At 41.8% G+C, this 22,728-nt stretch overlaps 1 protein-coding gene across 2 annotated transcripts in view; it reads right to left on the bottom strand.

The window, feature by feature from the left end:
- Window positions 1–18,665, bottom strand: part of LOC138103987 (3'-5' RNA helicase YTHDC2-like) — a 29,237-nt gene extending 10,572 nt beyond the window's left edge. The window contains exons 1-20 of one of the 2 annotated variants that reach the window (XM_069002669.1): window positions 18,466–18,665; window positions 17,455–17,545; window positions 16,898–17,094; window positions 15,088–15,287; window positions 14,338–14,504; window positions 11,782–11,884; window positions 10,417–10,573; window positions 8,147–8,254; window positions 6,891–7,039; window positions 6,376–6,511; window positions 5,901–6,027; window positions 4,827–4,892; window positions 3,882–4,060; window positions 3,615–3,711; window positions 3,451–3,538; window positions 3,270–3,350; window positions 2,236–2,318; window positions 1,201–1,306; window positions 945–1,064; window positions 325–597 (exon numbers count right to left, since the gene is read on the bottom strand). In XM_069002669.1, the coding sequence (XP_068858770.1) occupies window positions 325–597; window positions 945–1,064; window positions 1,201–1,306; window positions 2,236–2,318; window positions 3,270–3,350; window positions 3,451–3,538; window positions 3,615–3,711; window positions 3,882–4,060; window positions 4,827–4,892; window positions 5,901–6,027; window positions 6,376–6,511; window positions 6,891–7,039; window positions 8,147–8,254; window positions 10,417–10,573; window positions 11,782–11,884; window positions 14,338–14,504; window positions 15,088–15,287; window positions 16,898–17,094; window positions 17,455–17,545; window positions 18,466–18,640 (2,703 nt within the window). In that variant the 5' untranslated portion in view covers window positions 18,641–18,665. Of the gene's footprint in view, window positions 1–324; window positions 598–944; window positions 1,065–1,200; window positions 1,307–2,235; window positions 2,319–3,269; window positions 3,351–3,450; window positions 3,539–3,614; window positions 3,712–3,881; window positions 4,061–4,826; window positions 4,893–5,900; window positions 6,028–6,375; window positions 6,512–6,890; window positions 7,040–8,146; window positions 8,255–10,416; window positions 10,574–11,781; window positions 11,885–14,214; window positions 14,505–15,087; window positions 15,288–16,897; window positions 17,095–17,454; window positions 17,546–18,465 lie in introns of those variants that run through there. The other variant, XM_069002670.1, reaches the window with a different exon arrangement.
- Window positions 18,666–22,728: the final 4,063 nt, after the last annotated feature.

Genomic DNA, 22,728 nt, shown 5'->3' on the forward strand with positions numbered 1-22,728 from the left:
TAAAATGATTCATTCCATAAAGATCGTTACATTAAGATCATGATTTGAAGTTATCAGTGTAGTAGGATGTAAAGAGCCACACTGTTGGCACATGGTGGGAATGCTCACAATCTTACAAGGTTTGGAAACATCAACAAAACATACCACAAAAAGTGTTCCCTCACACATTTATGAGTCCAGTACACAGGAAAGCCACTAGGCAAAAATAACATCTTCTCCAAGGCCTTAATCACAGTCCACCACTCTACCTCCAAGTTGACTGGTACATTATTTGCCTTGATGGGTGACCTCCTGTGATGAGTACTCTCTGAAATGAAATCCTACCTGGAAAGCCCTGAGCAGGGCCATGTGGTCACTGAACGTCCCTGCAGCAAAACGCTTCCTGCACAGCATGGCTGCACGCTTTTGGGAGGCCAGCGTGGGCAGCACAAAAGGGTCTTGGCAGGCAAGAGCACAGGCAATGGTCAGAACAGGATCCAGGCACTTCAGCACAACAGCATACAACACCATTTTACCCAGGTGTGGCTCTACAGGTAATTCAGTGAGGTGGTAACCAAGCTCAGTGAGATCTTCCCAAGGGTCCATGGCATCTATGGTCTGTTTATAAACAAACAAACAAAGGAGAGGGGGACAGGGACAGTGGACAAAATCAGTTTACAGCGAAAGCAGAACGGATGTGAATACTGGGCATTAACTAGACTTGTTCCCAAACACTAAAGCAGCAAGTCCAACTATTAACAGAGACGACTTTGAACCACTCTCTTCCCCGACACGGAAAAACACATCCCCCCACACAAAACGAAAACAGACAAGAAACAAAAATTCAAAAGATCCTGAAGTAATTAAAAACAGCTTCAGTACAAACAGAAGCCAGTAAGATAGGCTGCTACACCACAAATATGGAATCAAATGAAATTCCCACCTAAACCTACTCCTTTCCTGACCTTAAGCATGTGCACGGCGTTTCTGACAGTTACAGCAGGCGGAGGATCAGGAGCTTTCATAAGAAAGTCCACAACTGGACAATTAATTGGAGCCAGAAGCTTTGTGTATAAACAAATCTCCTGCAAGTTCAAAGGCAGAAGAAAAAAGGTTACTAAGACTTGGAAACAAACCCCAAACACACGATTTTTTGCAGTTAATAGTATGGTTTGACGACATTAAATTTTTTAAAGTTACAATTTCAAACTGAACATGCACCTGAAGTGGCATTCTTAGAAGTTCTGGAGACTGAAATTCCAACATATTCTGCAATCGGAGCCTGCTGAAGAGACGAAAACAGACTCCAGGCTGACAGCGCCCAGCCCTTGAAAATAAAGTATGGGAAGTTGTGAAAATTAGGATTTTTTTCTAAAAACAAAACCAACCAACCAAAAGCCAACAAACAGACACAGAAACTTAGAATGGAAAAGCAGAAGCAGTTCTGTGAAGAAGGTGTTGCTAAGGGTAAGTCACACACGGGGTGCGAGTTTTCCAAGCGTGGATTATTTTTGATGGCATGGAAATTTTCTATTGTAATTTTAACCCAACACTGAGAAATCTGGAGAAACAAAAACAAGGCTTATCTATGTAAAGTCTGTGGGTTTTTTGCTAACCTAAGACCAGTCCAAATCTCAATCATCCTTCGCTGTAAGGAATCTAAGCTGCAAACTTCGTTTCTTCCCTGCACATCCCCCAAACAGAAGTAACCCTTGGAGTAAAAGGTAGACTAAAGATTAAATAACTTGTGACTGAAGGGACAGAGACAGCAAATTCTCACATCCACACACAAATACTTGAAGCTTAATGCCAACAGAATTGATGAAACAGGCATTTGTTGCTACAAAACTTCCAAGCCCTCACCCACAGTGTTGGGAAGAATACGATCATGGCCTGTTAAGTCATGGATAGTTTGGAGAAAGTCAAATAGGCAGTCCTCTGCCCAAAGACAAGGCGTGAAAACTGTGACTGCTGGTGCTACGTGGGAGAAAGAGGAAGGAGAACAAACTAATGGGGGGGAAAACAACCTAGACCTTTGGGAAATGCCTGAGCATCACTTTTCTACAATCATTTCTTGGGAAATGATTCCAAGGAAATACATGCTGACCCCTACTCATCTGCAGAGAATGAGTGCTGGCCATTGTCCAGCACGACACTGGACTAGGCTAGAAACAGTTATTATGTTGTGTGCTTCATTCTTAACACACAGGACGGTGGAGATCTGCAAAATAAGAACCATTATGAGGCATTTATTACCTGCCTTTTCTCTGGATAGCACTGGCTTTTGAAATCCACCCCATTTTTAGCACTGTAACACGGCTCAGTGCATCAAAAGACTTCTATAAAAACAAAGAAAAGAACATAAGCCCAAGACTGAATAGGGCACATGAAATAAAAGTTACTAGTTATTTAGATTACTAACAGAAGTTCTCTAAAAAGTATGACATTGTAATATATACAGCAGCTTCTAGCACAAAGGTATCTTCTCAGTTCCAGGTGAATTTATGATGGTACCTCCTCTGCAGTATCTTTGTGCTACACAGTTTTCGAAATGAAACCTTTTCTAATCAACAGGTAATTGCAAGTCAGTGAAAGATACGTCAGGTCTGCGTTCTGAGATATCACAAAGCAAGCAAAAATACATTATTATACCAAATAAAGTTTTCCTCTTTATCTCACTTGGAAATTACCTCCTTATTTTCCTAGATTTGATGTAAAATTACCAAAAGAAATTGTATTATAAGAACTTCAGAAATTTGGTGTCTGTATCTCCTACGAAATCCAACTCCATTTTCAAAGCCATACACGAGATCTTAAACTGCCTCGTTATGTTATCTCACTTTTCTTGAACAAGTAACTTAGGAATAGGCATGCAACACACCCAAAAAAGTGCTTAAAAGCTTAATGGGTACTTTTTGGACTTGATACAATAGTAGGACAAAAGGAACTCCCAGTGTCCTCCAAGACTCAGGAAGGTGGTGGTCTAAACGGAGGACTTGTTTTAAAAATCAAACAGAAATACTAAATTACAAAAAAAAAAAAAAAAAAAGATACATCAACACCTCAACCTACGTTAGTTTTTACAGGGCTTTTAGACAGCTAGCTATTTACAGTGTTTGTCATAAAGCAAATGGATGTTGAAACTTCTCAGTGAGGTCTGTTGCCTGACAGGCACTAGCTCTCAGCCTACTGCTAAGTTAAAAAGAAAAGTTCTCCAAAATTTATGCACCGTGTGTTTTAGAATGGCACCAGGAAGTTCACTTCCCAAAGACAATGTAAGGCAGCCGTACCTCTTTCACCTTGCCTGAGTCAATGACAAATACAACATCACTGACTGTTACGCTGGTTTCTGCAATATTCGTAGAAAGAATCTGCAATGAAAAAAACAACCAAACAACAAAACTGTAGTAACTGTAAAAGCAAAGGCAAAGTAGATCACTGTCGCATCTGACCAAGTCCTCTGATACTTGCAATTTTGCGGACGCCAGAAGGTGGAGTTTCAAGCACTTTTTTCTGATCCAAAGTCTGCACACTCGAATGAAGCATGAAAACTTGGTATCTAATGCAAGACAAAAAGCACGTTTTAAGGATCCTCTAAAGAAGCAATGGAAAGCCACAGAAACTAAAGGTTTTACCTGGGAGCATTATCAGCAAATCTCTTGTCATCAAAAAGAATGCGGTCCCTCAGGCTCACTATCTCATCATATCCAGGAAGAAATATTAAAATGGCTCCTAAAAAAGGAAGTGGGTTTGCAGAGTTAAACAGAAAATTCAAACACACGTCAGCGCCACGTAGCCCAGCCCTCGGAAGGTTTTAACTCCTGGGGATTTCCGAAGAAAGAGCAGGATTCATCAGAAGCTGAATCCACAACAATTCACTGGGAGCGTGGGTATTTACCTACCCGCATCACAGCTACGACAGATGCTGTGGAGTAAGTGCATGATCAGATCCAGATCCACTTTTTCATCATCAAAGCTGTGATGATAAGCTGTCAGTAGCTCTCTGTCCTCTGCACTAAGGTCACTACCACTTTTTTGGACCAGGGAACTTTCATCCAGATTTCCAAATCCGAATGAAGCACTGTAATAAAAAAATACGCAGAAGGCTGTTCCCTTCAGGTTTGCATTCAGCCATCAACTCAAACTTAGATCAAGACCAACGTGACCACCGGTCTTGAATTTTAAATTTTAAGTGTCACAGAAGAGAATCACAGCACTAGTACTGCTCATTGACTTAAATGGTAACCCAACAAAGCATGCAGCTTCAATTTTTAGTGTTAACTTTCGTTTTCTTAAACTTCATTGAGACACAACCGTAAGTGAATGAAAGTCTGAAGACCTTTCTCGTTTATCAGTTCAAGGAAAAATATTTAAAAGATACGTATTTTCCAAAAATTTCCCACTAGCAGAAACTACACTAAGAGAAATTATAATAATGTAACCTTTACAAAACACTACCTCAACTCTGATAGCTGTAAGTTCATCAAAGAAGCATTCTTGAACGGCCTAGTGTACACGTTACTTCGACAAAAGTTTCTTTACTATGTCTATTGTGTATCAACAACACACAGATAAAAACACGTGACAGATTTGTTTCCAAAATAAGCATGTGAAGACAAAATGGTTCATAGTATAGAATCAGCAAGTTGTGCTAACCTAAACAACGTGACACTGACTACAAATGCTTTTGTTCTTTGTTTTTGAAATATTCCTGTTCTCAAAAAAAAGGTACTGCTATTTAGCCCAGATTTTAAAGCACAAAAAGCTAAAACCTGTTCTGATTAAAAGAACACAAGCCTCAAATTTCCTTTCACCACAACTCCTTCTGCAAAGCAGTTACAGCTTACCTGTAGGATTCCAACAGATCAACAACCTCCGTCTGTCTGAAGCGCCTAGCCCAGTCCACAGCCGTCCTGAAAGAGTGGCACAAGTATTCTTACCAGATTTTCCACTTCAAAAGACGAGTATGAATAGCACATCATGCGAGGAGACAGCTGACACCACACTTTGGTGTCCATTTCTGTATTGCTAGCAATGCTGTTATTGCTGGATCTGCAACTTCCCATTCTGAAGTGCATGGACACGTGTAACAGCGACCCGATTCTCAGGTAACTCCGCTCCTGACCACACAAGAGTGTCAGTTTTACACAGGAGTACAACACAAACACGCACAAGGAAATGTGGGACGAGGAACAGTGTGCCATTCCTTTAAGAAGCCCACACCAGTGTGCAGAGATCAGACCTGCCTGTTTGCAGTACCCTTTAAGTCATCCCAAAAAGTCACACCCCAGGCGTTTTTCATCAAAATGTGGGAAAATACTGGACTATTTCATGCCTTTCAGAAGTTGTCCTCCTCACAATGCAGTTCACTGGTTTACCTTTAAACTGCATTCCTTCCCAAGTTTTTCAAGTGTTGGTACCAAATATCAGAGCCCTGGAATCCTAATTCTTAGCCTTCCATACTACAATTACTTACTGTACTTCCTTTTTCTATGAAGACACACTTCATGACCACAAAACTTGAGTCTTTACAGATTCACAAATATTTTTACATGCTACAGCATATTTAGAAACATAACACAAAGATCTTCTTACGCAGGTAACTCCATGAAAATAAGAATCACCAAACATTCTGGTGGAATTCAGCAGTTAGTTTTTCCACTAACCAGTGTCTTAAATAAGACATACTGAAACCAAGCTTATAGCCCATAATCAAGACCGTGTAATTAAGAATTCCAGGTAGAATTTACAGAAAACAATGTGCTTCAACAGAAGTTAAGAAACGGTTTAGGCTGCCAAAATCTATAGTTCTTACAGCAGTCTGGTAAGTTAGCAAATTAATTCAGATGTTATACAATTTTCTTTCTCTCTCCTATATTGACAAATAAATCTGTCTTTTGGTTTCTCTGTTTGTTTTTTACCAGCCATTGGATGATTTGCAGTGGATACTTGCTCCCATACTGATCAGCTGTTCTACTTGACTCAAAAAGCCTCTCCCTGAAGAAATCATCAGAGCAGTCGCGCCGGTCTCACTGTGCCTATAATCAACTGAGAAGTAAAAAAAAATCAGCAAACCCAATAGAAATGTTATTTTTTTTTCAAAATATTCTACAAATATTGCGTTCAAATCCCAGCCCAAAGAGAATTTGTTTCCTCACTCATCTCTGCAGTCAGTTCATGGGAATTCCACATTGTTTCAGAAGCACGCTTCTGCCAAGACTTCGAAACAACAACAATGAACTAAACAACTCATTAATTCTGCTAGCCCTATTCATTTTTTCAGTAGGCATCAGAATGCAAAAGTAACAACATTTGAATCTGAAGATGAAAGCAGCCATAGAAATTTAAATAAATTTGTGGTTGCTTTTTTGTTATGTAATAACATACAAAACTTACCACTGACATTTTCAGTTAGAATTAGATGGAACACCTGAGCAAAGGAATCAATATCTTTATGCAACCAGATGTCAGACAGACAGGAATCCATTTCTTTTACTATCCACGGCTCAAGGCAATTCACATCTTTTTCAGTCTGATGAGAAAAAACAATACTGAAAGATGAATCTCTTCCAAGAGGTGTCTTTATTCTCCCCCATTACCCACAAAGAATGTGAACAGTTAGTTTTCCCAGCAGCAATCAGAAATCCACCACTCAGGCATCAGTTAAAGCACTGACTGTGTCCTATGCAAGTACTCACACAACGGCAGTCGAGCCATTTGATCTGAGGAAAAGCTGTGTACAACCAGCGTAACCGAAACGCCCACGTCAGCCAGAGCAGCTCGTCCCAGTAAAGCGACCCTTAGAACGCGTTAACACCCGGAGAGTCAACAGCACCCCAGATAACACACTTTAAACGGCTGGTAACGGAACACAAATAGAAACTTCTCTTGCAACAAAAGGAAAAACTTACCAGTTGATTAAATACTGCGTCACCACCATCATCCAGCAGACTGTACTCTTCATTTGCCCTTGGAACTGATTTTTGTCTCCGACATGCCAGTCTGTTGGTGTTTTCTTGAGCTGAACACCACTCAGCAAGAGTGGTTTTCTGTTTCTCTTCTAGAATGCAAAGTATTTCCCAAGAAATTTTTAGAGTCATCTTTATTATCCATTGTTTTCTATTAAAAAATAATTACAGCAGCTCAAAGTTTTACCTAGTCAGCTTTATTTAATCTAGAATGCTGCTGCAGTCCAACATAAATGACGCGTTTAAGGGTACCCAAAGGGCACCACTGCAAACGAGTGCTGTGAGAACAAGGTAAACCCCACCATTTTGGTGTTTAACCCCCTAAGCCTCCATTATTCCAAATTACTGCAGCCAAAGGAGCTTCCTAAGGAATTACCTTCTACACAATCTCAGCCCAGATCTTTCTCCAGAAGTGGAATTCTGGAGACAAGAGATACAGCCCCTGCACGTAATAACTTATTTTTGTATGCAAGTGGAAGAAACAGTAGAAGACACCAGTGTCTTAACTGAACTTTTCTATCCACAGGGATCAGAGCTGAGCACTGGCATAAACATCCAGTTAGGACGGTATGTTATAGCTTGGGGTTTGCCTGTTTTTTAAATTTTCTTTAAATGATCATTAGGATCATTACTTTCAGTTGCCAGAAAAACTGCTGGAGTAATAGCTACTTAATCAACTGAAAACCAATTATACTTAGTTCAAGAGTGTGAATACTTATTAAAAAATACATCCATGTCTGAAGAATGCAGTGAAAAATGCCACTAATAGGAACAACTTGTACATTTTGTGCAAGATGTACAAAATCCTGCCTCCTTTAACAGCTGCACTTGAATTTGCACCCAGAGGTACAGAGGACAGAGCATCCTCTGCTCCTATAGCTTTCATGTGGGCAGAGCCCCCAATTATATGTAATTCTACACCATAATAATGAGAAAAAATAAGACATTTATCAACTGAAAGTAAAAAGAATGCAACCACTGAATCAAAGTGAATTTTCTTCTTTAATTGCATGAACTTCCATGAACATTACATTTCAATAATGCAAATGCTGAGAGCTTAAAGACACTTGCTGTCATCTAATCACGTCTCATTTCATCTCCTGACTTTGGAACTTTAACAGAAAATCCTCCTGTTAATGGCTTGTTCAATCAAGCCATGCTTCTCATTGCCAACCCTTACGATTAACTAGGTCACCAACCTTGCTGCTTCTCTTTTGTGTACTTTACCATCCCTTTGTTTGTATACCCAGTGCTTCGCAAAATGTCCTCCAGAAACATCTCTTTAACTTCAAAAGGTCTTCCTTGGACTGAAAGTACAAAAATTCCATAAAAGACGAGATATTCCCCAGCTTCACTTAGAGCATTACTTTTTTTAAAAAAATTATCTTCACTGGAGTTCATTTTTCTTAAAATTATACAAAACAAAACATTTCCAAAGTCAAATGCTATCTTGTTTCTCATTAACCTCTTCAATTATATCAGCTGTTATAGCAAGAGATGTTCGTAAGATTCAGAGTTGTTAGCTGCAATTTTTTAAAATGAGAAGAAGAAAACAGCCATTTTTGTTTAGGGTTACAAACAAGAACTCACCACGTAAGCCTGCCACCTGGAGTAAAAGCACAATTATTTAACAAGCAATTAATACAGCTTTGTGCAGGACTCCACAAGGAGACAGTACATCTTTGTGTTGAACTACTTTCTTTCATGAGAAGGATGTGAGGAGATAGACTTTTCTCAGCGTCCTCAACTGATTCAGCAAAGCTGGGCTTTCTTTACTGAATACTTCTGGACAGATGAGACATCCCAGTGGTCTTTACCTCCTAATAATTTATCCTTACTTCTTTTTCTACATGACTCTTTTCTAGACCTTATCTGTGAACATTAAAGGATGCTTTTCGCATGAAGAATTCAAGTCTCGACATTTTGATTTCTGGTCCCTTAAGATGACTTTAGATCACTCAGGATTTTCCTTCAGAAAGAACCATCTACAGTTCACATACTTTGAGAAGCTGTCATAGAGGAAGTCTTCCACCACCCATCACGAACTCTGTGTACTACAGCAATCCACAACTACAAAATGCTGGTTTCTGTGGTCAGGATTTTGTCAGCCATATTGCTGAAGGAGAAGCAAACCTTTTTCATTACGTTAACAGACAGAAGTCTAAAGCCGCTTCTTTTAATTCTTACATGCTCAAAAACAAAAAAGGAATAAAACATCTTTCCAATTGCTACTGGCCTGCTACACAACCAGCATAACCACTGTGGTAAACTGGAGCGACTCTCATCAGAATTTCCAAAACAAATATACTCATCTAAAAGAACAGGGAGCTGCGAGAAGAGTAAACTGGAAAGCCACACAACAATCACAACTGAGGCTCTCCCTTGCAAAAAAAAATTCAGAGACCATGAAATCACGTGTAATTTCCAGATTCCTGTCTCAAACATGTTGCAAGCCTTATTTTACTAGGCAGAAGTTCAGAACTGGGAACTAGAAAGAAACACTTCTATCTGTAAAAAAACCAATGAGGTTTCCTCCTCACAAACATTTGCTAAAACAAACCAGTAACTGATTCCACCCATTTCCTAGAACTGTTGAGATTTTTAAAAAAAACGGCTGACATGCAGAGACTCTACCTGATTGTCAAATAAAGCATTTCTCTTAAAAGCTACTGTTCAAAACACAATAAACTTGGACATCATTGTTGAAAAAGGAAGAGGACTGCAAGCTGCCAGAGGAGGTCACCCGTGCAGAAAACCTGCGAGCCAGGAGGGTGGGAAAAACAAAACAAGCCCACACAAACCCCCCATCTCCCACACATTCTGTATTTGCCTCTCCTAAAGATCAGTCAAATGAAACTAAAGCAGCAATAATGGGAACTTTTCTTTGCATCTGAAAGTCATCTAACTGCAGGTAACCGAGTCTGACCATAAACTAACAGAAACTGGATGTCTTTTCTGAGTATTTACCCAGAGGAACGGCTACTAATTTCCTTTCAAACAAAGAATCATGGGATTGAAGCATGAAACCAAACCTGCCTAGGCCTCCTCTATTTCTCAACTGAACAGGTACAGTTATCTGCAATTTATCCAGTAACCAGTAACAACCTTTATGAGATCTGAAGAATTAGAATCTGCTGCAATGTATTAATATGCATCACACTAATGTAGCTCCTAAGTCCTGTACCAGCATGGAGACAGCATTTCAATAACCCTTCCCTACTTGAATTAAACGTGGAGAGGGCCAGGACATTCCTGCATTTACAGAACTCCCAGCGATAAAAACACTTCCCTCTGAAGTAGGCGCAAAGAGTTAAGAAACAAGAGGCCTGAATACCCAAAGAACAGGCACTGCTGTAATTCTCAGTATATTCACCATGTGCCTTTACTCAGAGTAGTTTGCTACAGTTCACTAAAATCTGTGAGTCGGGGGCAGGTATACTGAGATTTAAGAGTTAAGAGAAGTACTTACTGTGTATTACTGGGCAGCTTCCAAAATACCTAATAAAAAGATTTGCATCTAGAGCAGCACCAGAAAGAATTAGTTTTAAATTATTCTGGTTTTGCAGCACATCTCTCAGTTTTATTAGCAAGAAGTCGCTGAACCTATCCCTCTCATGTACTTCATCCTGTAATAAAAGGAAAAAAAAACAAGAGATAAACAAACATCACAGATTCAAGATCATAACTTCTGACAAATACAAACCTTTTTTTTTTTTTTTAAATAAAATACATGATTTGGTGCTACATTACAGAGGCCTTAAAATGTGTAAATCTAGCTTAAGGGAAGGGATTTTTTTTAAACTATCCATAAGCAAAAAAAAAGTTTCAAAAAGTTTTTGTCAGAGCAGAGCGCACTGCAATGCACAAGCCACGCACACCTTAACGTCAGAGGCCAAAGTAAATGTCTGAAACCTCTCTCATTTTGTATTGGAAGCCAAATTTCAAGAAAAGGTCACAAACCACAAATCCTACAAATCTTATTTTAATAAATTCTCACTTCACAACTGATGAGGAGCATTTAAAGAAATGTATGACACCACATAATCAGAAAAAAAGACATTGCTTAGACAAGTCATACACAAAGCCTATAAACTGAGGACATAACTGCTTAATCATCTTTGTCATTCTTCTGTTTTGTTTTGTATTATGAATGAATGAAACAAGGACTCAAATACAAGGTTTGTAGGCTGACATCAAGAATTAATAGACCATTCTCATGCTTTTTTAATTCTGATAAACAGGTAGGCACCTAAACTTACTGTGACTTTTTTGTCTTCAGTAGTGGAATACTTAAATCTTGCCATAAACATTCTGGTCCCCCTTACTTACGGAAGTCCACAATAGGAATATTAACACAATCCTAAATGAACGCTCCTGAACAATTTGCTAGCAATTAGACTGCACATTATCTTGGAAACACTGGGCAAACAAATGGACTGAAAACCTGGTATTGCTAAAACAAATACATGATAACAGAAATTCTGACACAATCGTATTGAACCACATCTAAGCCTCCCTAAGGCTTTTCTGCCGACAGAGGAATTTCAGAAAAATTTACACTTCTGTCCTCCTCAACTCCTCCTGATTCCACACCTACTTATTGGCATGAACATAAAATAAGATGTTTTTCCAGGGAAAAGCACAAACAAACACACAGACAAGCACCAAAACCCACAAAACATGCATTCTACACTAAGGACTCAGAAAGTCTTTAAAGTCGATTCAGATTCTAGCAAACAAAACCACCGAAAACGCTCAGCAAATTTAAATAAAACAAATGAGGACCTCGTTTTCCAATTAACAAGCAACACAGGAAAGACCACAGGATGCTCACCACAATCACATGTGTCACAGTGGAGAGGGTGCTGTCTCCTGCCATCAGCGTGTGAAGGAGCATGTCATTAGTGCAGAATGTTACCAGTGTCTTTGGAGAAACCCTATGGAACAGAGCACAGAGACCACTCAGGGGCTTTGCACCACTTAAAGGCTGCTTAGCAGCTTTCCATGGCTCAAAAATTAAAGCAGCTGCTGACCAGAAGAGGCATTACAGTTCTCTCACCAAAGAACTCCTGCATACCACTTGTTTTCAAACTATGCCTATTCCCAGACATTCCCTAACAACTCTTACTGCTTGCGCTCCTAACTTTGAAGAATGGATTAACTGAAAACATCAGATTCAAATTTTAATAAGTAAGAAAGTTAAACAGAACCATGCGAAACAGTCATTCTCCATGTCATTCAATCTACTAGAAAATCCCATGTGGAAAACCAGGTTCCAATTCCTCAGCATATGCTTGGATATAGCCCTTGTATTTGCCTACACGTGGTGCGATGAGCCTGGCTGGATGCCAGGTGCCACGCAAGCCACTCCTCTGCTGAGCTGGGCAGGGGAGAGGAAATACAATGGAAGACTCACAGGGTCAGGACCAGGATAAGGAGAACATGGGTCTCTCCCATGGGCAACAGTCCTCCATGAGCTTCTCCAGCATGAGTCCTTCCCATGGGCTGCAGGTCTTCATAAAAGGGACCTGCTCCAGCACAGGTCCCTTTCCACGGGGTGCAGTCCCTCAGGAACAGCCTGCTCCAGCGTGGGACCCCCATAGGGTCACAATCCTGACAGCAAACTGGGGGCTCTCTCCACAGGGCCACAGGTCCTGCCAGGAGCCTGCTCCAACACAGGGCTTCCCAGAGGATCACAGCCTCTTTCAAGCACCCACCTGCTGCAACACGGAGTCCTGCACGGGCTGCAGGGGGATCCCCGCTGCACCATGCACCTCCATGGGCTGCAGGAGCACAGCTGCCTCACCATGGGCGGCACCACGGGCTGCTCTGGCACCTGGAGCACCTCCTCCCCTCCCGCACTGACCCTCCCATCTGCAGAACTGCTCCTCTCACGTGCGCTCGCTGCTCTCCTTGGACTGCGGCCTCTGTTGTGCAGGATTTTCTCCCCCATTCCCTGCTGTCCCAGAGGCACTACCACCACCACAGATGGGCTCAGCCTTGGCCAGAGGCAGGTCCGTCCTGGCTGGCACCGTCTCTGTCACACACGGGGAAGGCTTCTGGCATCTTCTCACAGAAAGCTGCCCCACAGCTCCCAAAGCCCTGTCATGCAAACCTAATACACTACAGCTGACTACATCACAAAGCAATCAGCTGATCCTTTGGTTTTTCAGGAAGTCAAAATACTGAAGTGTAACTATTCTACACCCAGGGCAGAGTTAGCTGCCCCAGTAAAAACAGCAATTGTCACTACTTTCGCTGGTGCTGCCATCCCAAAGGAACCAAAAAGTTCCTTTGTACTCTCCTCCACAGCTCTTTCTGGAAGACCATTAAGAAAACCTACAAAATTAGACTTCTTTCTTATTCTAAGCACCCCTAAACACCTCCACTCCAGATCTTTTCTGTGCACAGCTGGAAATACTGTCATCTCTCCCTTTTAGTGCTTCTCCGGAGTAAATGCATTGATTCTTCTCAAGATGGATTTTCTTCCATTTTCATCTGACTTTGCTCTTCTTCTGCCAGCACAGTATCCAGTATTCCAGACATTAATCATGCAGCTTATTTGTGATACATCTTCACTAGCTCTTCTAATCCCTTAATAGCCTCGTGAGCTTTCCCATGCACATTCCAATTCTTGTCTTGGCTTTGTTGTTCCAGCACATTCGTTTTCACCAGCCGTGCGTTATCCCTGTTCATTCAAGCAACACAACCTTTTGCCACCTTCTGGTCACTCATATCCCAGCCATCGCCCCTTCCCTGAAATGTCACTGGCTACACAGTGCAAAGATGCAAAAAACCCCACACAACCCATTCACACTCTGCTTCACAGACAAATTCATCAAGTGACTGAAAGCTCTACTTTGACGTCACTTCATGTTTTAAAAGCTGAAGCACAGGAAACTTAACCCAAACTGGACTGGTAAATAATGCTCAGCTTCATCAGTCACTTTCCAATTTTGTTGTTCTCCCTTTTATGACCCATACCAACTCACACTCTATACGTTTGTTACAGCATGCTGGTCTTCCTACCTACCTTCAAAGCTTGCAGAACTTTTGGATCCACACATGTTAAAAGTAGAGAGGGAAAAAAAAAAAAGAGAGGAAAGTGTAGACTTGATCTGAAAATCAGACAAGGATTTACATGCACACACTCCCTAGAAGAAACCAATAGAAAGCACCTGAAATTCAGTTCAGTATGACAAGCTACTACATGAAACTGCCAAATACAGGAAGAAAGCTGTCCTTTTCACTCCTAAGTCTTCCTTACCTGCAATAACATACCCCACCTATGATTTATGGGGCTGCATCCCAAATATACTGCAGTTTAAAGGTACACAAGATTCACGATAGCAGCACAAGATCAACTGACACTTAGAAGCACCATTAGCACCTGCTTTCCAACCAGAGCTGGTAACCAACTGTCTGGCCAATCTTCTCTCTCCTTTCTGCTGCCACCCTCTCAGCCACAGCAACAACTGCTAAACGTCTCGGCTGAGTGCAAAACACACGACAGGGAACTCCATTCTTGTAGCAGTCATCAAGGATAAACTGAGGGATCTGGAAAGAAGTGGTTCAAATTTACTTTTTGAGAAAGTCACAGCTTTCTTAGCACAGGGAAACAATTTAACTGCATCTCAGTATTACACGTTGCAACAGATTTTTCAATAGGATTATCACTGCAAATATACCTGAATGAGCATAAAATAAATTTCTAAGTATAACCTGTTGAGGGTTTTTTTTTTAAAAAGTTGAAGTCTCTCTCTCCTGCTTCAGAGAGATCTATAGGAAAAAAAGCCCTGTAGATAATCTCTCATTTCAACACAAAAGAACAGAACTAGCCTTAGAAGAAAAAGGGCTATACAAACATCACAGCTACTTTCCCTTCAATATTTCGTAATATTTTAATGAAAAAATTATATCTATCAGAAAACCGTGAGGAACCATTTATGCTTTCAGTACCTATCTGCTGGCTTAGTATTTCAAAAGCTAGAAAGTGAACTGGAACACAAGATTTTCAATCATACAGGAAAACAAAAGCCTTAAAATAGCATAGAAATATCCCTTACCACAAATGCTACAAAATTGGCATTAGTTTAGTATAAATACTGTTATCTCTTTTCATTTCATTGAGGAAACATACTTGAGTAGTTTTTCCCGATCCCGTCTCTCCTATAATCAAAACAATTTTATTGTCCTTTATTGTTTGGACAATTTCTTCCTGTTTTTCAAGGACTGGTAGTGATTGCCTGAAGGAATCGAACTCTGATTCCCCTCTTTTCACTGGGACCTGGGGGATACCGTCATTAAGTCGACCGCTTGTCTTGTTCAATTCTTTGTTTTCTGTGAAGAGAAATTAAGAATTTACTTATACAGACACAGAGGAAGGTCACTAAAACACTGCTCAAAAATTATACTTAACAATTTACCTTCCTGACTCTTTATGCACCCCTGTGGGTAAAGTGACAAACCCAGCACACATTCAGAAGTCAGACTCATAGCAACACGTCCTGTTATGGTGCTTGAAATAGGCATTTTTCAGAACAGTTATTACTTTCATAGGTATTTTGAACACAACCAGACTCTCCCAGAGCATTGCTCTACGCCAAGAAAGCCCACAAAGAGCGAAAGGAGAAAGAGAAACTAAACTGGAGAAAACCAGCCTGGTGTACTTTGGTGGCCTTCGTATCCGCGTGCACGTTTCCCATCTGCAGTTTCCCTAGAAATACACGCTCACAGAGTTCAACCTTTAAGCTATTCCATGCATTTGCCCCAAATCCTATCGATCCAAGCGCGCTGTACCAGGGGTCCTGGACCCACACAGCAGCGTGGTGTGTTAGCAAGCAGTGCGTGAGCAGCCAAAAAACGTGCACATCTTCTGAGGGAGCTGCTTCAAACCCAGCATCGTAAATGCTACTCTGTAATTCCTTGATCACTATTTTCCACAAGAATGAAAAGCTTGCTGCAAACTCAATTATACATATTTAACATGATTAACAGATTCACATGCTAAATTACAAGCTCTGTTGTACCAAGACAAACACAGACTAAGAGATTAGGAGAACTAAAAATACATGCTTGAAAAGCAGAGAAGGATAAATGTTAGACTCTTCATTAGCTTACCTCTTACATTTCTAAGACATTGTGTTTCAGTACTTTTATTATAGCTGCCCTCTGTTCATTAAACAATCCTATTAAACAACTGAAACAATTGAAAAAAGCAGCAAAGGAAGCGCTTTAAGAACAGACACCACATACCAGAAATATTTAATTAAACAAGGCCGATTGGTACAAGTGTTTTCTGTTCACTACAGCCACCTCTGCACACAGAAACACAGTATAGCTCTTCCACTCACAGCTGTTAAAGCAGTAATCCAGATAAAAGCGTTGCTAACAAAAAAACCCCAACATTTTATCAGACGTTTGTCTTCAGTGAACTCCTTCGTATCCTAGAAATCAAGAAGTCTGGACAGTAGCGTCTTAAGGATCACATCTATTTGGTAGAGATCAAGAAACAAAAACTAAACTTCTTGCTTTGTCAAGTACGTGAATTTCTGTAAGCAGCACAGCCAACCTCATTCTTTCGTAAGGGTGTTCTCACACGGCATCACGGTAAGACCTGACTCTTCAATCCCACCTCATGGAACTTGTATGAAGCCACATTTCACAAATGTGCTTCCACAAAGATTTGGCTGGAACTGGCTCAAAGATCCTAAATTAACTCAGCACAAGGTAGACATCGCAATGTGCGTGATACGACTGCCCAAGTTCCTCACAACACCAGTTATAAAAGACCTTGAAAGTAAGGAAAATCCATGTGTTTGTTTAAAGGTGCATGGTAGGGCAGGCAAGGGGACAGAACAGAAAGGGGTTTGTTTTGTACTCGGGTCGTACGCTGCTTTTTCAAGCGGTGTTGACGGACAAGTCCAAATGAGAAGACACGCTGAACATACCAGATTCAACAGCACGCGCACCTCCTCGCTCTGTCCTTGGCAAGAGTTCTGTGCGCTCCTTGTTTGTGACGGGAAAGCTCTGAATGAGGCTCCGAACGGTGTGTTTCGTACGGAGAGCCAAGTCGCAAGCCATGGCTGCATGTGTCGGTTCGGAGACATCCTTCTTCCTTACAGTCAGGTACCGATTTGCTCCTTTTCTGTCGGGGGGAAAAGAAAACCTATCTCAGGAATAAGTGACCTACTCCAGGTTAACTTTTATCTGTCAAGGTATGAGGTTCTATGCAAAACCTTTAAAAAAAAGCAGAGATCATGGTGAGCAGCCTCTTTTACGGACACGTGAAACCCATGAAGTATAAAAGCAAGCCATCTCAAAAAGCATGTCACAAGGTTTTCCAAACAAACAAAGATACTTATTTCTATGCCTACTTTTACACTTTTTTCTCTAATACTATTCCTTGCAGCAGAGTTGGCTATGTTGGAAATATCAACCACGTTATCATTAGTCAGGAAATTCCATTCATCTGCACCCAAAAAATGAAAATTGCACCCCAACTTACCCTTTGCTTTTAGACACCAGTCCAAGAGACTGACAGAGCCGGTGAACAAACGCTCTTTCGGTACTCGTGAAACTAGAAGGAAATTCCATCTCTAGAATGATAAATAATAGTAAAAAACCAGTAACAATGCAACAGGCATTCTTGACGTGTTATCTTGGTCTTACAGAATCAAAGAATTGTTAGGATTGGAAGGGACCTCTGGAGATCACCCAGAGCAACCCCCTGCCAAGGCAGAGTCACCTGGAGCAGGTGACACAGGAGCACGCCCAGGTGGGTTTGGGATGTCTCCAGAGGGGGAGACTCCACGTCCTCCCTGGGCAGCTGTTCCAGTTCTCTGCCACCCTCACGGAAAAAAGGTCTTCCTCATCTTGAGGTGCAACTTCTTGGCTTTTACTTTATGGCCACTGCTCCTTGTCCTGTCACCAAAAAGTCTGGCACCACACTCCTGGGACTCATCTTGGAGATACTTATTCATGAGATGCCATCTCAGTCTCCTCCAGGCTAAACAGGCCCAGGTCTCACATCTCTCCTCACAGAAGAAATGTTCCAGACCTCTCATCTCATCTCATCTCATCTCATCTCATCTCATCTCATCTCATCTCATCTCATCTCATCTCATCTCATCTCATCTCATCTCATCTCATCTCATCTCATCTCATCTCACCTCACCTCACCTCACCTCACCTCACCTCACCTCACCTCACCTCACCTCACCTCACCTCACCTCACCTCACCTCACCTCACCTCACCTCACCTCACCTCACCTCACCTCACCTCACCTCACACCTCACCTCACCTCACCTCACCTCACCTCACCTCACCTCGTCTGTGGCCTTTGCTGGACCCTGACCAGTAGCTCCCTGTCTCTGTGCTGAGGAGCCCAGAGCTGGACACAGCACCCCAGCTGTGCCTCACTAGGGCCGGGCAGAGGAGCAGGATCCCCTCCCTGACCCGCTGCCAGCGCCCTCCCGACACCCGCAGGGCCGCCCCGGGCCGGGCCGCGCCGCGCACCCGCCTCGTCCCCGCTCCGGAACCGCTCCAGGGCGAGCTGCACCGCCATCTCCACCTCCTCGTCCACGCCGACCTCCCTGAGGGCCTCGGCCCGGGCGCGCACCGCGGCGGCGGCAGCCGAGCCCCCCGCGGCCCCGCCGGGCTGCCGCCGCGCCACCCGCCTGTGTCGCGACATGGCCCCGACAGCGCCGCCACACGGCCCCGACAGCGCCGCGACACCGGCACGGAGCGGCGGGCGCTGCTCCCGGGCCCGGGGGGCGACGCTGGCGGCAGGGCGGGGCCGGGCGTGCGTGGGGTCATCCACAGCCGGAATCGCCCCCGAACGGAAGGAAATCGGGTCTTTCCCCCCGTTCGGGGTTGAAGCCTGCCCTGTGCCGAGGCCTGTGTATGGCCGTGACCAAAAAGTGGCACTGCTACCCTGTGTGGTCATAAATTACGTGATCGAATTGAATGGCATTAAACGTAGGTGCGGCGAGGGTCATCTCGGCCCTCAGCCTCCTCACGCTGTACAGTGCTACTCGCCCTCGATTTTGGGTCGTCTTCTCCTGCTGTCCTTTGACTCCACGCTGAGGACATGAGCTAGAAACGAAACCCAAACCTCTTGGGCATGACACAGGGCTCGGTATTGAAGGCTGCTGCTTTAGAAACGTCATTAAGTCAGAGGGAGAGTACTTTGAAGAAGAACAAAGTACTCCTCAGTTGTGAACTGGAGAATTAAATAAATAGAAAATCAACACCCACTGTCTGATGTAGCTGGCTGAAAAATAGCTCTTAAGAGACATCTACCAAAGCTCTGTACAAGGCTCAATTCAGCATAATTCTGCACTGAGAGGTTGCACTGGAGCTGAACAATCGATCTATTATAAGGTTATTTTAAATTTTTTTTCAGTTTTTCAGTTCAGGTATCTGCCAATGCATCTTCAACCAAAGTACATAATGCTAGCTCCTCATAGCTGCTCCTGTGACATTCAGGACTGTCACCTCAGAGCACATCACAGTTATTACGGAAAATTAAACAGCTGACTAAGATGAGGATTCCTCTTCCCATCTTTGGTATCAATGGTAATAAAGGAGAGCTCATAACTCATTTGAAAGAGTCACATCAGAAATCTTTAATTATGAACCCAGACCTGTTACCAGTTTCTGCCTCTTAACAGCATCATCTTGCCTTCCTACAGAAGAAACCCCCATGATCCTGAAAAATGACTCCTCAAGCCCCATTCTGCTCTCAATTTGCAATCCTGTAAATACAGCAGGGCACAGAGGTAACTGTCTGTTGGGTTAGCTCTCATTTATACGGCTAAGAGTGGGGTGAAGGCTGAGTGCATCCTGCATAACAAAGCTCTTCATACATGCCTTGCTTCTCTCACTGCTTTTTTGACTCCCTGACGCTATCAGAGGGTGAAAAGATAGGAGAATGTAGTCACCCATGCATTGCCTGCTGCAGTCCTGCTAAAGACTGAACTGCAGTCTGCACTCAGCATATGAAAAAACATGAGCAAAGACAGAATTGTGCTTGCCCAAGCTCTTAGACATGGAGGTTTATATAGACTCTTTATAGGTATTCTCTTAATAAAAATTACTAGCTGTGGATTTTCTTATTAGAATTAACAAGCTGTAAGTCTTTAAAAACTCAGTTTTTGTGATTGGCCTCAGAAATAGCTTCTAATGTTTACTCAAAACAAATAACTCCTGGAATAAGAATGATTTCCTTCTTTTAACATATAGCTAAATGCCCATGTATTTTTTTATAAGAAGAATTGAGAGGCAGCACAGTTTTATGCAAAAATACATCTGCGTGTTTAAATACAATTCGGCATTCTTATTTTACCCTCCTTGGAGGCACTTCTATTATGTAGCAGGTTTTGGTGACTTTTTAGTTTGCAGGGTGTTTTCTCTCTCGCAAACACTCCTATATTCCACAAAAGATGTCAGATCGAAGAGAAAAAGAACTGCAAAGGAAGTTTACGAAACAATATTATCTATTGCATACTGTGTTAGTGTCAGATTTGACTGCAAAAGAGTTTGTCTTTTTGGGTTTTGTTTGTTTGGGATATTTTACAGATTTTAAGTGTTGTAAGGCTTGTTAGCTCTTGAAATATGATGCAAGGATTACTGGTGAGCTAATACTATTCTTTAAGGTCAAGTTAATGAAAGAGCACAAGATTGATTTCTCTTTTCAGTTCCTTGACTACAAAAAGTAAAAGGTATTGCAGTATGTGGGGTTTTTAAGCATCATAGTAAATTTGTAACCAGATAGCTGTTGGCTGCTGTGACTATTAGGGATCCCATCAAATAAGTTATGTATTTACACACACTTAGGGAAGTAAGACTAATGTCAAATTATAAGGAGCAGTACTTGTTTAATAAATTAACTGCAGTGAAAATGGGCATCTCTTGCTTTACTGCACACTACTGTATACACTGGTAGTTCCCCAGAACTTTGGCTGCTGATGTGGGCTCTATGTGGGCGATTGCCTCCGCCCCATTTCCGTAACCTCTCCTATCATCTACTGACAGATCATTTCTTATTTATCTGTCTTTCCACTTCCCTTATTCGCTGCCATTTTTATTTCTTTTTGAGACATCAAGGAAGAAGCCTTTCGATCAGTTCTGTCCTTGTAAAACAAGCTCTCTCAGGTCCTCACTTGCAGCAGTCCAGAGCTTGGGCTGTTGAACTTCCAGGGGAAAACTGCAAGCCTTCCGTGCAGCTCAAGGCATGCACAGAGTTCAGCAATGTCTCCAGAATGAAGGCTGGAAAGAGCATGATTCCCAACAGGGTCAACTATACCCCAGTTCTTCCCACAGTTGTCTCCACTACTCCTCACTCCTAAATTGAGAAACTGTACTTTGCAGGGTGAGCAAATGACAGAGGCCAGGAGGGAGAGTGGAATGATCCTGTGCTAACAGATCTTCCTGTGTCTAGAACATGTTACAAAGGCAGCATGAAAACTGCAGGGATCCCATGTCTTGTGAGCCTGAGGGCTAGACTGAAGGCAGAAGGATTTCATACCTGTGATTCATGTGCTTGTCTCTGCTGAAACTGGAACTGCGTGGAACTGATGTGCTTCCCAGGGAGATTTATTTATCCAGAATGTAATTTCCTGTTAGAATACCGTTTCACTGAAATCTTTTGACTAAAATAATACCTATGTTGCAGAAATTTTCTGGAGCACAGAACACATTTAACTATCGCAGTCATCAGCGGCCTGCAGAAAAAGGTTACAGTCTACAAAAAGACCAGTTATCTTTACAAGTGCCCCCACTTTTTTCGATCAAAGTAGTATTTTGTTAACAGAGATACACCTTTAAATGATAGTGAAAATATTCAGTATCTTTATTTACACCTATATAGAAGAAATTGATGAAGGAAAATGAACTTCTTACTTTCTGTATCCAAATTGTGGATCCGTACGTAAGATCCAGGAGTAGCAACCCGTTTGAATAGGAGGGCAGTTTAGGATATTTTTGGAAAAAGGGACAAACCTGTTCTCATTTATATTCATCATCATGACAAGGTTGCACTTTTTAGGACAGTTTTACAAGGCGGTTGAGCATTTATGAAGGTGAAGAATGAGTAGGAAGCTTCTCAAAAGAGGCAGTAATAGTCTATTTAGAAATTAATATTCTATCTAAAATATTTTCAATCCTAGCTAAAACATCTCAGTTTTGCAGATCACTCTTGGAGCAGGAGGAGAAAAATCAGAAAAATTGGCCTCACAAAAAAAGAAAAAAAAGTATTTTCTTATTTTCTTTTGAATATACTGTTTTAAGAGTTTTCAAACAGCTCTACTTGCTGAGAATTCCATGGTAGAGGCCGCACAAGACTTAGATTTCTAGATGGAGCTTTAAATCACAGGTGTGTGATGTGAAGTGGATCTAAACAAAGTAATGTGAAGGAGGTAATACAGTGACTTCAGACACAAGATGTTGATGAGAATTTAACTAGCAATTTCCTAGCTAAGCCATGGCTCTGTTAGCAGCAGATGCAGTTGGCTGTACACAATGATGTTATTTAAATAACATTCATTTGAACTGACATTAGATGTCTGTTACTTTAAATTTTGTTACCGTGAAGATCAATAAACAGAGATGGTCTTCATCTGCAGCCTACTGAAATACAGGATAATCTCTCCTTTGATACCACCAGGCATTGCTTTTGATGGTCGGTAAGTCAAAGTCTCCAGTCCGAATACCTAAGCAGTGGCAGCAATTAGAATAGCTAATTCCCCTGTCTGCCCTACAGCAACATCAGAAGTATGC

Source organism: Aphelocoma coerulescens, assembly GCF_041296385.1.
Source record: "Aphelocoma coerulescens isolate FSJ_1873_10779 chromosome Z unlocalized genomic scaffold, UR_Acoe_1.0 ChrZ_unloc_scaf_3, whole genome shotgun sequence".
In the NCBI taxonomy this organism is placed as follows: Eukaryota; Metazoa; Chordata; class Aves; order Passeriformes; family Corvidae; genus Aphelocoma; species Aphelocoma coerulescens.